Raw genomic sequence first — 16,123 nt, 5'->3', positions numbered from 1 at the left:
ATGCACATATTATTGTAAAAATTAGCCTTAACGGATGAAGCTAGTGGCTTAATATTTATTTTAAAGTTTGTGAACTTCTGTTTATAGTGCTTACCAAAGCCTAGAACCTCATTTTAGCATTTAATGCCCCCTTTTTTCTTTGTTTTTTTCTATTTAGTCCTGATGTTGGCACCCCAAGGTATTCTGCTCCCAGCTATGAGGAAGTGATGAGAATCGGGTATGATGCTACAGATGCTGCAAACATTGACAGAAACCAGAGAATAAGCATTACTTTACCATCTTATGAGTCTCTGAATGAATTGGATGACTCAATACCAACTAGACCTAACGCTGGCACTGCGAAAGAGAAACTGCAAAGGACAGATTCTCGCTCGGGAAAAGAAAAAAAACCCTTGAACGTTAGAAGAATTAAGTCGGACAAACTCCATCTGAAGGAATTTAGATTAAACCTGTCGGGACAAACGAAGTCGACAGAAATTCAGAAGATTGAGCCCTTAACGCCTCCACCACAATATGAAGATAAGCAAATTGGAGCTGACAAACCTGTATAGGAATCTTTCTTTCAAGTTGTTTTTTTTGGTGGGGGGGGAACATATTTTTTATTTTCTTGTAGGGGCTGGTGGGTTTGGCTGCATTTGTGTAATATTTGCCTAGATGTATTCAGGTTTTTTTCTTAAATATCAATGAAGGGGAAGTGGAGAGTCTGCACAGGCTGGTGCTACAGCACCTATTTAAGCCCCAGACAAAACAATAAATGATTATCGTCCTGCCAAGAACCACAAATCTATATGGTTAATCACATAAACATCTGTAGGCAGCTGTGTAATATCCATATTGATTGTTCCCTTAGTTTGCAATACTGTAAATATTTTTATTGTTATTACATGGCAACAATATAATTGTAATGCACAGCCAGCACATTAAATTACTGACCGACAGGTATAGCACTAATAAATTGTTCCTATATTGCTTAACAGTGTCATACCCATACAAGCGTAATCCCCACAAAAAATATCGGTCCCCCAGTACCTGATAGTGGGATAACCTATACACCACAGCCTGAACGTCAATTGTAGGCAGTAATTAATGATGATCCTGTAGTTTAATAAACCACAGCTATATGCATGACTGCCACTACTCCATAACAGAATATTAACTGCTTGAAATAAAAAGCGGCAGCACAGTGTATTAGAATAACATATTGCTAAAAAGCAATGTACTGACTCTGCATGTAAGGATAAGTCCTATATAAACATGCTGACTGATATGTCTAGTTACTGCAAAATAAGGGAAAATTGTGGTGTGGCATGCTAATCTATATCTCTGATCCAATAAAAAAGAATTATATTGAAACATAACTGCCATATCGCATTGATACCGATGATCCAATTTATTTGATCCTTATGGACATAATAGGATACATTTTGGAATAATAGTATGCCTATTAATTAATAGGAATACATTAAACCATGTGCCGGATAATATATATTAGCCGCACCATGCCAAAGACAAGGCATAATAAGTTAATTTGAATTTTATGGCTATATAATTCAGAAAGAGGTAGTGCATATATAATTATAAATCAATCACCCGATACATCATTTGGAGTTTTTCGAAAATATACCCAGGGATCCTTCTATAAATAAGGAGACTAAACAAGTCAGCACATCACGGTTATATGCGTTTTAAACTAGATCACATCGCATGCGATACATAGCTAGTTCAAAAAGCATGGGCTGCACAGACTTTGTGCAGTGCGATGGGATGCTCGCGGGAGCACACATCACCCTCGCACCGTGTATAAGCACCTTTTACTCCTATTAGTTTTATTTATAAACTGTTATTAAGAATCCAGTTTTGGCTACATGCCCAGAAAGTGAAGTGGGTAATTGATATAAATTTGTAGCAAACTGTGGGGGTACTGTATATTAACCCTAGGAATATACACTTGAGAAGCAACACATATTTCCTGCATCAACACACGGACAGTGCTTGTCCTATTGTCCAGAAAAGTTTTCAATAACTACTAAATACCAATTAACGTAAAAAGCCACTGTAATTAAATTCCCTGAGACTAAAAATCTGTTGTAATGACATAATTCATAACTCCACAGAATTTATGATCAATAAGACACAAGGACACTTTTTTTTTTTTTTTATAAAACACAATTGTTTATTTGTATACAATATGTAAATATTTCACGTCAGACAGCTTTAAAAAATATACAATAAAGTATGAAATTTTAAATGCAAATCTATTTCTTCAATGCGCCAACAAGAAGACATTCTTTCCTGTCCCTTTTTGTCTTTTATTTTCTTATATACAGGGATTTTAATTGTTTGGCTATTTTCAGAAATAATTTTCAGAAATTTGTCACCAGTATGGGATTAATAAATATGTCCTCACCTTGTCATAGAACAGTCCGCAGAATTTTCTAAATCACAACCTTGTAATTTGTATCTGTTAAATGTGGCCATCCACACAGCTACACAGAAAAGCAAAATTTGCAAAGTCCTGCACCGTGAGTGGGTTGACTTTACTTAATCAATATACCAGATCTTAATTACAATACACCGATACTGTCACTCCCTGTTTATTGCTACTGTTCTGGAGGGGGTAGTTCAGTGCCCCGCAATAGCTAGCAAAAAGAAAAGAAATGTAACTGCGCAATATAGGGGGTAACAGTACATGCAATTTATTTGCTCACTAATATGAAAAACACATACAACATACATATAATTAAAAAACAAATATAATAAAAATAATAAAAGGGTACTTGTAAATATAAAATATTTTAGCACAACTGGTTGTGTCTATTTGGTATGCAGAATTGTTAAAATAAAAGGATTTCACTTCCCTTGAGGTTAGTCACAGTCATATTAGTGTGTTAGTTGGTTAGAAGGGCTGGTTTGGTTAACAGTCTAATTATGGATTAGTGGTTAAACTTGCAGTAAGTTTAGGTTATACTGTCCAGGTTTTTTATGTCTGGCCAGACAGTTTATATTCGGGGTACCTTACAGCTGCCACCTGTAGTTCCTCCGGTCTCCCAGTTGATGGTGCTGAATCACCTTTCGGTACCACTTTATCTGGAGTCACCTTTGGGTGGGTGGTCTGTTTGGTTCTCTGTATGGTCTCCCTCTGGTGCAATAATAGATTTCCAACGCATTTCCCCACCTCCGATCATGGACTCAGCGGCTTTCTCAAGGACAAGGAGATAACAAGAGGAGGCTTTCACATTATAACCCATATTTATACCTGTATTTAGAATGGTCTGAGCGGCGTGGCTCACCGCCGTCTGGCCGTTTCCGGCTATGCGGCAACTTCCGCTTGTTTGTATCCGGGTTTCCGGTCTGTGCGTTCCACCTGCTAATAATTCCTGCTAATTATTTTTTGCTAATATTATAGTATTACTGAGGAGTCTATATCTCAAAAGGCATAATCGTTTAACACGATGACAATTCCTCATAAGAAGCTATCACAATAACAACAATTCTTAGTAATTTATTAAAAAGTGGAACAAGTCATCCTTAGGGTACTAGCATGTATAGATCTGTATATGTAGGTGGCTACATTTTACAGATGTATTTTCATCGATAGGGAAAGCAATTATAAGGAAATATATATAAATATGGAGAAAGATATGAAAAATAGGAAGAAAAATATTTTTATGATTATATATACAGTACGGAACAGTTAGATATTTTCATTTCGTTCTCTATGACCGTATCATTCTTATTTGTCACTCTGAGCTTCAAAGGACCAAGGAGAAACACGCACAGAGTTACAGCTCGAGCATGCAACAGTTCTACATATGTACATAAGCCTATATATATGAGGATAGTATATAAAGACAATATATGAGACCATTCATTTTTATTTTCATTGCATTCAATTATTTCTTATGATAGAGAGAGTTGTTAACATTTCTAGAGGATCTGGAGGTGATCTTCGCCTATTCCGATATCCGGGGCAATCTTTCTAAAACCAAGTCTATTTTTCAAAGCGTATATTTTCAGAAACAAGAATTAACATTAATATCTCAACCGATAATGATCTTAAACGTATATATCGAGGAAAAGGGAAGTGGGAGGGGGGGGAGAAAAGGGGGGAGGGAATAAATTATATAACTTAAAGAAATATGTTGAAAGACTCTATATAGGACCCAGTTGGTCACTTATATCACAGGCATTTATAACCATAAATAAACACATTATAAAGATATTATAGCTCAAGGCACATTTGAAAAGATAGACAGTAAGTACCAAGATTGTCTCTATTTAATAACGTGTATGTCACCTGGACACCAGTTGGGAGCCTGCACATGTGGTCCGGATGGACCTCCGGTCCCACATTTACAGGAGCCCCAACCTGGATACCCCAATGGCTCACGTCATTCTCACTATGATAATACCAATAAAGGGGGGTAATGACATATATCTAAAGAGAACTATTCTCACTAGGATAATACCAGTTAAAGGGGGGGTTTATACCATGTATCTGGAGAGAGACCCGGGGGAAGGGGGGGGGGAGTGGTTAGGGGAGAATCAGATTTTATTTAATTCTATTGCATCATTTAAACCATTTGGCATTAATTAATTCATCCTATAGATCCAGTACGCCTCACGGCGACACAATTTACCGAATCTATCACCCCCTCTGTTTGTATTCTTAATAGTTTAAGTTTCAATCCCAATTAATGTAACATCATCGATCTTTCCTTTTTGACATTTATGGATATGGCTCGAGACTGGGTGTGATTTTAATCCATTAAGTATATTCCTCCTATGTTCCATTCCTCGTACATGTAATGTTCGGGTAGTTCTACCTATGTATTGCTTCCCGCAACCGCAGGTATGCAAATAAATTACATAGGTAGAGCCACAATTTATGAAATTTTCAATTTGGAATACTTCCTCATTGGCAGTAGATTTATAACTGGTTGTTATTATCCGTATTTGAAAAGTGGCTGTGTATTAATTTTGATTTTAAATTGTCTGATCTACGGAATTTCATTTCTTCTACGATTCTTCTACGATCCCATGGCAGCCATCACATTGGGATATCGTCCCATTCCTTGCAGTTAGACAGGTTACTTTTTCCCAGGCTCCTCCCCTCTTGGGTATAAACCACTGCTCCTCCCCTCATCTGGTGTCTTTTTTTTCCTGTCTCCTTGTTTAGTTAGAGCAGGGAGGTTACTTTATTTTGGGCTCACCTTTAGATACAGGAGGTCACTCTGGGTGGTTGCAGCATGGGAGCGTGACCCTTTTTAGGGTTCCTGTCCATGACATCTGGAGAACGGGTGTATGGAGCATTAGTTGTAAGCCTCCTCTCTCCTTCACGACTCCGGCGCACTGAAACTGGGCAGCATGAATAACAGTACTCCGGCTGGAGCAGTAGATGTAACAGCGTGGACGCCGGGGGTTTGGACTACAGGAGCCAGAATCCCTTGCGCCGCGTCTTCCGGTACGCATACTTCCGGTTTCGGCAGTATAACGGCCGGGAGGACTACAGGATCCAGGGTCCTTTGCGCAGTGTGCGCACTTCCGGTATGCCAGACGGCGTTTGCACGCTTCCAAAGCGCGCTCTGCTTGAATAAAAAGAGGACTGTCAGTTACAGCTGAGAGGCAGAGCAGCACCTGATATCTGGTTTGAGCGGCTGTAAGGTAGGACAATGGGTTTACCTTTTTACAAATGCTACATGGCTGCAGTGTATCTGGACATACGTTAGGGTTTTTTTATGTGATACAGATATCTGGTGTTGTGAGATGGAACTGCCTTCCCCCATTAGAGAGGACAGTGCCCCTGTGAGGTGAGCCTTATTTGTTTTCTATAGGAAGTATTAGTCTATTATTTTCAGCATAGTAATAGGTTTTTATTATTATTGTAGTGTGCCTTCTGGAGCAATGAAGAAAACTGTTAATAAGAAGCATACAGAAATACGTTGCATGGCTTGTGATAAAGTGATTGATGCTGCACTTGACAAGACTATTTGTGACAGTTGTGAGCCACAACCTGAAGTTGCTGATAATCAGTCTATAATATTGGAGAAACTGATGGATTGGATGAGAAAATCTTTTGTGTCCAAAGAGGAGTATTTGGAACAGCAGGGTTTTAAGAGAACAAGAGACCAGGCAGGATTGTCATATGAAAGGAATAATTCTTCTGATGATGTGGATGAATTTAAAGATTCTTCAGATGAGCCGGGGGAGATTAAAGAAGATATGAGAGCGTTCAATTTTGAGACAGTGGAATATATACTAAAACATATATATAGGCGACTTCCGGTTCCGCCCTGATGTGAAGAGGCAGCAGGGAAGCGGAGCTCCGTGAGCGGTGAGTCGGGCGGCACCCCTAGGCCACCGCTACACGGAAGCACAGCGACCAGAAGGCAGGCGGAACATCCCAGGAGCAGGCGGTGGCGCATGGAGAGATACTTTTCTCCTATGCCGTACCGCAAAAGCCGTCGCTCCTACACCCCGGCATCACAGCGCTCAATCAAGATGGCGGCCGTGTCCACCAGCGTGACTAGGACCAAAACGGCATCTCAGGCAGCACCCAGCAATACACCAACGGTAGCGGAGGACACCCTGATGCCACCCCACGGACCAGCTTCCCCCCAGAGCACCTACTCAGGTACCCCCACATGTTTATTACAAGGGGAGGAAAGCAGGGCTGGGGACAATGACACTGGGGCTTATCAAGATATGCTGAGAGCTATCAAAACCACCATTGCCCCGATGTTTAAGGAGCATGCAGAGACTGTCACAGCTCTCTAGAAGGGTGTCCCACAATGAAACACAAATTGGGGCTGTTTTTCATGATGTGCAAAATTTAAAAGCTCATAATGCCGACCTGCAGAAATCTGTCTACACACTGACTAATAAAGTCGACGATCTTGAAAATAGATCAAGAAGATGTAATCTAAGACTTGTGGGTCTCCCAGAAGAGATTAGGGGCCCTAAATTACACCATTTCATCAAAAACACTCTGCCGGCCATTTTAGGAGTCGAAGCTGAATGTGCAGATATGGTGGTAGAAAGGGCGCACAGATTGGGGCCTGAGAAGGAAGGGCCTAATGCGAGACCGAGAGTGGCTATTTTTAAGTGCCTGAACTATCTTCACAAGGAAGCCTTATGGTCGGCTTCACGCAAGCAGAGATCCTTGCAGTGGAAGGGCCACAGAATACATTTATTTCAGGACTATTCCGCTGAGGTGACCAGGGCAAGGAAAGAATTTACAGGGATATGCTCAACTCATCGCTGATAACCGCAAATTTGCACTGCTTTATCCAGCCAGGTTGCGGGTCTTTGAGGGGGACACCTTCAAGGACTTTACCACTGCAGATGACGCCAGAGCCTATTTAGGGATGGGGAGCCCTACCCCACTTCCCCCTCAGAAATAATTGCATCCTATACTACTTTTTTCCCCTTTTTACTCACTCAAAGCCTCAGACCGGGAGAGTTGCGGGAGAGATAAGTTAATCCTTGTTTACACTGCTTCCCCACACAGGTGGACAAAACTATGACATTTGCATTGCTGTGATAGCGTGGAAGATTAAGTGCTGAATGCATATCTTGTGTGCTTTCAGCAGTACTTCATAGGGGCACAATTCTTATTGTATCGTCTTTTTTCTGCTTTGGACGCTGGAATCTGGCAAACGCCAGGAGTGCTCAAGGCGGTGCACGCCAGGACTATGGTTTTGTCTATAATAATATGCATGGCGATATATTTGATTACAGAAATCAATGTGAAATACTAAGGCCCTGAACAAGGTTTGATATAGCTGGGCCTCGGAAGTAAGCTGGGCTTAAATTAGGCATAGGCATAGGGGGGAGGGATGCAGATATAAACTATGGGCATATTAGACAGTACAGTGATGAAGGGGCATTTAAGAGATTGGAGGGTGGAGAAGGGGGGTTGGGGAAAAAAACTAGAATCAGTAAGAAATCAATAGAGAAACGAGATCCCAACGTAGCCCCAACGGTAGCATCTAATAATAAACACAAACTCAAATGCATACTGGCTAATGCAAGAAGCTTAGCAGGAAAAATTGGGGAACTAGAGGCCGTGGCCATTAGGGAAGATTATGACATTATTGGTATAACAGAAACCTGGTGTAATGAGTCACACGATTGGGCGTTAAGCATGGAGGGATATACACTCTACAGGAAAGACAGGGAAAATAGAAGGGGCGGGGGGGTGTGCCTTTATGTAAAAAAGGACTTAATATCTTGTGGGCAAATTATGATCTCAGATACAGAAGAAGATAACTCGGAGGCCGTGTGGGCAGAGATAACTGATAAAAATAAAAAACCCAATAATAAAATTTTACTAGGGGTATGCTACAGACCACCAAACGTGAACGATAGAGATGAGTCTCTACTCCTAAACCAAATTAAAAAATCATCAGATCAGGGGCAGGTAATAATAATGGGGGATTTTAATTTACCGGATATTGACTGGAAAAATGAGACATGTAAATCATCTAAAAGCAGTGGGTTCCTAAGCTTGCTCAAGGATCAGTTTATCACTCAAACGGTAGATGCTCCAACCCGTAATGGGGCACTATTGGACTTAGTATTAACAAATAACATTGATTTAGTTTCAAACACCAGAGTAATTGAACACCTAGGGAACAGTGACCACAACATGGTCTCACTGGAAATCAACTTCCGAAAACCTAAATATAATACAGGACCGGGTAAAGTACTAAACTTCAGAAAAGCTAATTTCATTTTATTCCAGGAAGCTCTAAAAGAAATTAATTGGGGAGAGTTATTCGAAGGAAAGAATACAGAGGAAATGTGGGATACATTTAAAAATGTACTAGAATCACTAACTACTAAATACATTCCAAAAGTCAACAAGGGTAAATTTAAAAAAAAGCCAACATGGTTGGACAAAAAAGTAAGGACAGCGATCAACAATAAAACAAAAGCGTTTAAGTTCTATAAAAATAACGTAAATGAGGAGACGTTCATCAAGTATAAAGAAACAAACAAAACTTGTAAAGAAGTAATCAAAGTAGCTAAAAGGGAAAACGAAGAGCGTATAGCCACAGAAAGCAAAACTAACCCCAAGAAGTTTTTCAAGTACATAAACAGCAAGCGAATAATTAAAGAGAACATAGGCCCACTAACAGATATCAACGGTAAAAAATTTGCAGAAGATAATGAAAAAGCGGAAGTGTTAAATAAGTTCTTCTCATCAGTATTTACTAGGGGAGAGCAGTTAGTGGAAAGCACAGATACCTCAACTGGGACAAACAAACCGGACCTCAATATGGATCTCTCGACCGAGGATATAATTTTGAGGCTCAGCAAAATAAAAACTAACAAATCACCAGGGCCAGATGGTATACATCCTAGGGTACTAATGGAGTTAAGGGAGGAACTTGCGACCCCTCTATATTGCATTTTTGAAAATTCACTATCAACAGGTATGGTACCAAAAGACTGGAGAATAGCAGAGGTAGTGCCAATATATAAAAAAGGTAAAAGGGATGACCCTGCAAATTACAGGCCTGTGAGTTTAACATCAATAGTGGGTAAAATATTTGAAGGCATTTTAAGGGATGGTATCCTGGAATACTTAGACCTTCATAGTTTACTTAGTATTAACCAACATGGGTTTGTGAAAAATCGTTCCTGCCAGACAAATTTACTGGGCTTCTATGAGGATGTCAGCAAAAACCTTGATAATGGAAGCGCAGTAGATGTGGTCTTCCTTGATTTTGCAAAAGCTTTTGATACAGTACCACACAAGAGGTTGATAAATAAAATGGTGGACCTGGGACTAGGTGCAAATATCTGTAGATGGGTAGGGAACTGGCTGTGTAATAGAGAACAAAGAGTGGTTGTGAACAGTGCAGTATCAACTATGATACCAGTACTAAGTGGAGTGCCACAGGGTTCGGTACTGGGGCCCATCTTGTTTAACATTTATATTAACGATATAGGGATGGGGATTCTCAGCGATGTATCCATCTTTGCTGATGACACTAAACTGAGTAGAACTATTGAATCAACAGAGGATGTGAACATACTTCAAAATGATCTTAACAAACTAGATGAGTGGGCTAAAAAGTGGAAGATGAGGTTCAATGTGGATAAATGCAAGGTTATGCATCTCGGGAGACGTAACCAGTGTGTAAGTTACAACCTAAGCGGGGAGGCATTAGGTACTTCAGCACTTGAAAAGGATCTAGGAGTCCATATAGATAATAAGCTGGGGTGCAGTGTTCAATGTCACATTGCAACAAAAAAGGCCAACAGAATTCTAGCATGTATTAAAAGGGGCATGGAAACTAGGGACTCAAAAGTAATTATGCCACTGTACAAGGCATTGGTTAGACCGCATCTTGAATATGGAGTACAGTTCTGGGCCCCACACTATAAAAAGGACATCATGGAATTGGAAAAAACCCAAAGAAGAGCAACAAAGCTTATCAGGGGAATGGAGAATTTAAGCTATGAGGAGAGATTAAGCAAGCTAGGACTATTTACACTTGAGAAGAGACGTTTAAGGGGGGACATGCTCAACATGTACAAATATATCAGGGGCCAATATAAGGAACTCTCAAGCACTCTTTTTACTGCAAGAAAGGAAACTAGGACACGAGGGCACGAATTTAGATTAGAGGAAAGAAAATTTCGTTCCCTCAAAAGAAAAAATTTCTTTACGGTCAGAGCAGTCAAACTTTGGAACTCTCTTCCTGGAGAGGTGGTGTTGGCAGATACAATAAATACGTTCAAAATAAGGTTGGACAAGCATTTATTGGATAAAAATATCCAGGGGTACTAATAAGAACCATATTCTGTCTTTTACAAGGGATATGCTATTAAAACGTAGGTTGAACTAGATGGACGCAAGTCTTTATTCAGCCTTATCTACTATGTAACTATGTAACTATGTAAATGATTGTATGTGTTGGGGAATATAAGGGAAAAGCTTCAGGTCAATAAGCCAAGTGACCAGGTATAGAGGGAAAAGACAGGTTAAATATACAAGTAATTGAACCGTCGAATACATATGGTAAAGGCGGTGGCGGTTTGATAATTAAGATAAGTTTAGTTTTACTATTTCATCTACTAGGGTGCCGACCCATTTATGCAGCTCGGGAGGGTATTAAGTACAAAATATATCCCAGGTTGGGTACTGTTAAACGGAAGTTCTATGCTACCACTGAGTTGCGACGGAAAAGGAGAGACCCCATGTTTGGGGCAACCTGACCGTCAATGGAAGTTGAAAGTTTATTTTATGTTGGGGTTTTTGGGGACATTTTCCCCAGGTTGGGGGGGTTTGGGGGAGGTGGGGGAGGTTTGGGTGTTTTGCAGAAAATCCAGGAATGCTATACCGAATTACCTAGATACTGGGTGATATGTTTCAATTGAAGATTTGCTCTTGGAATGTAGGGGGGATTAATTCTCCCATCAAGCGAAAAAAATATTATTGTATTTAAAACAGAAAGCGGATGTAGCTATGCTACAGGAAACACATCTCACAGAGAGTGAACATGCCAAGCTGGGAGTGTTGGGGTTCACTGTGGCAGCCTCTGCTTCATATTCATCTAAGGCACGAGGAGTAGCCATACTAGTCAGATCAGCAGTGGCCCCTAAGTGCACGCAGTTATATGCTGACCCAACAGGCCGTTTTGTGATCACTGAGGTCTCAATGTTACAGGAAACGTTTATTTTTTGCAATGTTTATGCCCCAAATGTGTATTCTAAAAAATTATTTCGTAGGTTGATGAACAAATTGTACCCTCATGCAGATTCTCAGCTTGTGGTGGGAGGGGACTTCAACATGGTGGCTCTCCCATCGATGGACAGGTCAGCTTCCACCACAAGGCGTATCCCTAAACATGCTATAGATATAAAGTATATTGTTGATCAGCTGCATTTGTTGGACTACTGGAGGGTGCTGCACCCAACAGATAGGGACTATACATGTCTGTCGGCAGCCCATGGGACGCTGTCGCGTATTGATTATTTGATGCCGTCGTCCAGCATGTTCCTTAAGTTGCTGGATGTGGGCATCAATGCTATGGGTATATCGGACCACTCATTAATTTGGTGTTTGATGGAAACGGGCATTTATATAGGACACCACAGACAGTGGAGGTTTCCCTCGTATCTTGCTGGCTCTACCAAGTTTAGACAGGCATTAGAGGCAAAGTGGGCAGATTATTCCCATACAAATCAAGATCATGTAGAGGACCCTCTGCTTTACTGGCAGACAGCTAAGACAGTCATGAGGGGGGAAGTAATGGCATTTGTTAGTAAGTGCAAAAAAGACCGCTCTAAGAACATATTGACAGCTCAGGAGGCCTTGACGGTAGCCTACGCGGCATATAAACAAAACACCAATGACAATACCAAATCAGCGTATTTACAAGCTAAATCCAACTTTGACTCCATAATGGAAATACAAACCACCAGACATATATCTGACACCTCTTTACAGTTTTACAAACATGGGAATAAGAATGGAAGACTTCTGTCCAACTTGATTAGGGGATCAAGGCCAACAGCGGTGGTGACAGCCCTTAAAACACCCGAGGGAGTCAGGAAAACAAGGGGAGTGGAGGTATTAGAGATCTTCAGACAGTTTTATGAAAAATTATATACTCAGGGACCTATTGATACAAATTCACAGACTAGATTTTGGGATTCAATTGTAGTGCCACAAATTCCAGAGGGTAATAAAACCAGTTTGATGAGCCCCATTTCAGCAGAGGAAGTATCCCAAACAATTAAGAAACTGAAACCCCTGAAGGCCCCGGGACCGGACGGGTTCTCGGGAGAGTTTTATAAGATACTGGTAGATAAAGTCAGTGTACCCTTGGCCAGGGCCTTCAATGCCATAATGGAGGGCTCTCCTTTGCCCTTATATTTCAACTCGGCAGTGGTCAGGGTATTACCAAAACCGGGGCGAGACGTGGAGGATCCGGGATCATATCACCCAATCTCGCTTCTTAACAGCGATTTACAAATTGCTAACCAAAATTTTATCAGATAGAATCAAATTTATACTGCCTAAGGTGGTCGCGATAGACCAAACAGGATTCATTTATGGCCGCCATTCAGTAGTTAATGTGCGGAAGGTTTTAGCAGTGATCCAACACCTGGAAGGGGAAGGTGATGCGGGTGATCATGTAGTGATGGCTATGGACGCCGAAAAAGCATTCGACCTTGTAACCTGGAGCCATTTATATGAGTCCCTATCGCGGTTCGGATTTCCAGAGGAGTTTGTAAGATTACTTAAATTACTTTACCATGAACCGAGGACCCAAGTGGCATGTAATGGCTACATGTCATCTTACTTTAACATACAGAAGGGAACTAGACAGGGGTGCCCGTTGTCCCCCCTGCTCTTTGCATTGGCATTGGAGCCCCTGGCAATTGCCATCCGCACTCACCCATTATTTAAAGGAATAACAGTGGGTTCCTCGGAGCAGAGATTATGCTTGTTTGCAGACGACATGTTGGTGTTTGCCTCGGATCTGTCCACGTCCGTCCCGACCATCTTACAACTACTGCTCGAATTTGGCTTGTTTGCGGGGTATAAAAGTAATATCCAAAAATCGGAGGCTCTGGTGGTCCTCCAGGACCCCACGATGTAACCCACCTACCAGTACTCTCACAATTTAAAATAAATGCTCAAAAAATCAAATACTTAGGGATAAATATACCGAGTAAACTATCTCAATTGTACAAGGAAAACTTTGAACCCATAATCATAGGGATATTGAAACAATTGGAGAAATGGAAATCTCTTCCACTATCCCTGATGGGGAGGGCGGCAGTTCTTCAGTCTATCATATTCCCAAAACTCTCCTATTGCATGCAGATGATCCCCATTAGACTGTCTAAATCAGACATAAAAAGGGTGACTTCAGCCTTTTTCAAATTCCTCTGGGCAGACAAGAAGCCAAAAATCTCTAGAGATAAGTTGTATTTCAGGAGGGTGGAGGGGGGACTCGGGGTACCTCATTTGGCGGCCTTCACCCACTTGGTCTTTATGAGGTACATAATTGATTGGATGACAGGGACAGATTATTATACACATAAGACACTAGACTCGGAAATGTTTCCCCAGATGTCTACAGCGGCACTTCTGCATGTTCCAAGGTCGGCCTTACCCCCCTTGGCAATGCAGAACATATTATTTGCGGACACATATCTGGTTTGGCGGGCTATTAACAAGAGACTGGGCCGTAGAAGTGAGGTGTCGAGATATGCCACTTTCTGGGGGAATCCCAATTTTCTTCCGGGGACACTCAACACCACATACCTTGGGTGGGCTAGCAAGGGACTCTCAGCTATTCGAGACGTGTTTGACCCTGGGGGACAGCTAATGACCTTCCAGGACCTGGTTGCTAAGTACTCCATTGACAATAAAGATTTCTTTATGTATTTGCAGATTAGACATTATATACAGACTATGCCCTCGCCTATGATAGCAGTAGGGGTTCAGGACCCTTTGCACATGGTTTTTGTATTAAGTTCCACTGGCCCATACTGTCTTAGATATATATACCCGAGTCTGTTGCCATCGGATCCTAAAATAAAATGGGAAGGAGTAGCAACTCAATGGAGATCTGACATACCATCGGTGGTTTCCCAGGACACTCTGACCAAACACCTAGAAAAGACCATGAAAATCTTACAATCAGCTATGCTGCAGGAGGTACACTTAAAAACCCTTCACAGAGCTTACATGACCCAGGCACAACGCAAACATTTCATCCCAGGGGAACTGGGCTTGTGCTTGAAATGCAGGAGTTCGTGGGAATGTAGTAAGATACGAAAGTTCTGGGATAAGGTCATGGGATTAATAAATAAAGTATGCGGACTAAAACTGGTGAAAGATCCACTGGCTATGCTGGTGGCTAACTTTAGTAATTGGAACGTAGAGGGCAAGAAGACAATATTGTACCCATTTTTGACAATGACGGTAACAGTGGCAAAAAAAGTGGTGCTGCGATCATGGACTTCGCCTAAGGCACCAATGTTGTCATCGGTCAGGGTGGAACTTAATAATCTGTTATTTTTTGATAGACGGGCCACGTTGCCAGACATAGAAAATGGAGTGCGACGCTTCCATAGGAAATGGGGGGTCTATATAGATTCGCTAGACCAGGCTACAAAGACACATATTTTCAAATTGTTTGAAGGCACCACGTGGTATCTATTGAGGACATTGTAGTGAACATAACTGGATTACTTTTTTGCAGGGGGGGGGGAAGGGGGAGGGGGGTAGTGTTAGTAGTTAGTTGAAAAGTTGTAGTGTGTTAACAAGATAAAAATATAAGCGAGATAATCGCGTGAACAAATAACTCACACTTGAATGCCTTTCACAGTTTTTTACTGGTAGATTTTATTGGTATACTCATTGCAACTTTGTTTAATCTTTATTGTGATAAAATAGAAAATTAGCAGATTGTGATATATGTAAAACAACTATGTAAGTATAAGAGCTGGTCTGTGAATGTTAATGTATTTTTCACAACTGCTTAATAAAATTGTTTATTAAAAAAAAAAAATATATATATATATATATATATATATATATATATATATATATAGAGAAAGATGGGGTATTCAGGGTGCGCTAAAGAAACCTTATACAATTTGGACTGTACAATTCAAATGTTTAAAAAACAATTTATTAAAAAAATGCTCACAGGAGCATAGCAGTTTAAACACAAGGTTCAATTACAGATACTGTGAGCTGAAGGTATGACAATCTGTATGTACACAAGGTAGATGGATGTCCATAAACGACAAATGAGCCCAACGCGTTTCATTCTCATCAAGAATATTTGTTTCTATACCCGTATACATTACGGCTAGTGGATACCACGTCTATAATTGTAGATTCAACAAACCTCTACAGCCAAAAAACATTGCGCTTCCAATAAATTGTTTTTTAAACATTTGAATTGTACAGTCCAATAAGTTGTATAAGGTTTCTTTAGCGCACCCTGAATACCCCATCTTTCTCCATTTCTTTACCTGGGTCCCATCTAACAGGGGATCCTTTCAGGGCTGCAGCTCCATCCTTTACTCATATTGAGCGCACTGTGTGGCCCCCCCTTCTTTCCATATATATATATAT

General features: G+C 40.8%; 1 protein-coding gene across 5 annotated transcripts in view; it reads left to right on the top strand.

Annotated features, from left to right (window-relative positions):
- TMEM51 (transmembrane protein 51) overlaps window positions 1–2,248 on the top strand; it is a 165,335-nt gene extending 163,087 nt beyond the window's left edge. For all 5 annotated transcript variants that reach the window (XM_083162757.1, XM_083162760.1, XM_083162758.1 and 2 more), the window contains one exon: window positions 158–2,248. In XM_083162757.1, the coding sequence (XP_083018883.1) occupies window positions 158–551 (394 nt within the window). In that variant the 3' untranslated portion in view covers window positions 552–2,248. The remainder of the gene's footprint in view (window positions 1–157) is intronic.
- Window positions 2,249–16,123: the final 13,875 nt, after the last annotated feature.

This window comes from Crinia signifera, chromosome 19 (genome assembly GCF_055691185.1).
Source record: "Crinia signifera chromosome 19, ASM5569118v1, whole genome shotgun sequence".
Taxonomy (NCBI): Eukaryota; Metazoa; Chordata; class Amphibia; order Anura; family Myobatrachidae; genus Crinia; species Crinia signifera.
The sequence above is the reverse complement of the archived record's forward strand: the minus strand, read 5'-3'. Positions and strand labels throughout refer to the sequence as shown.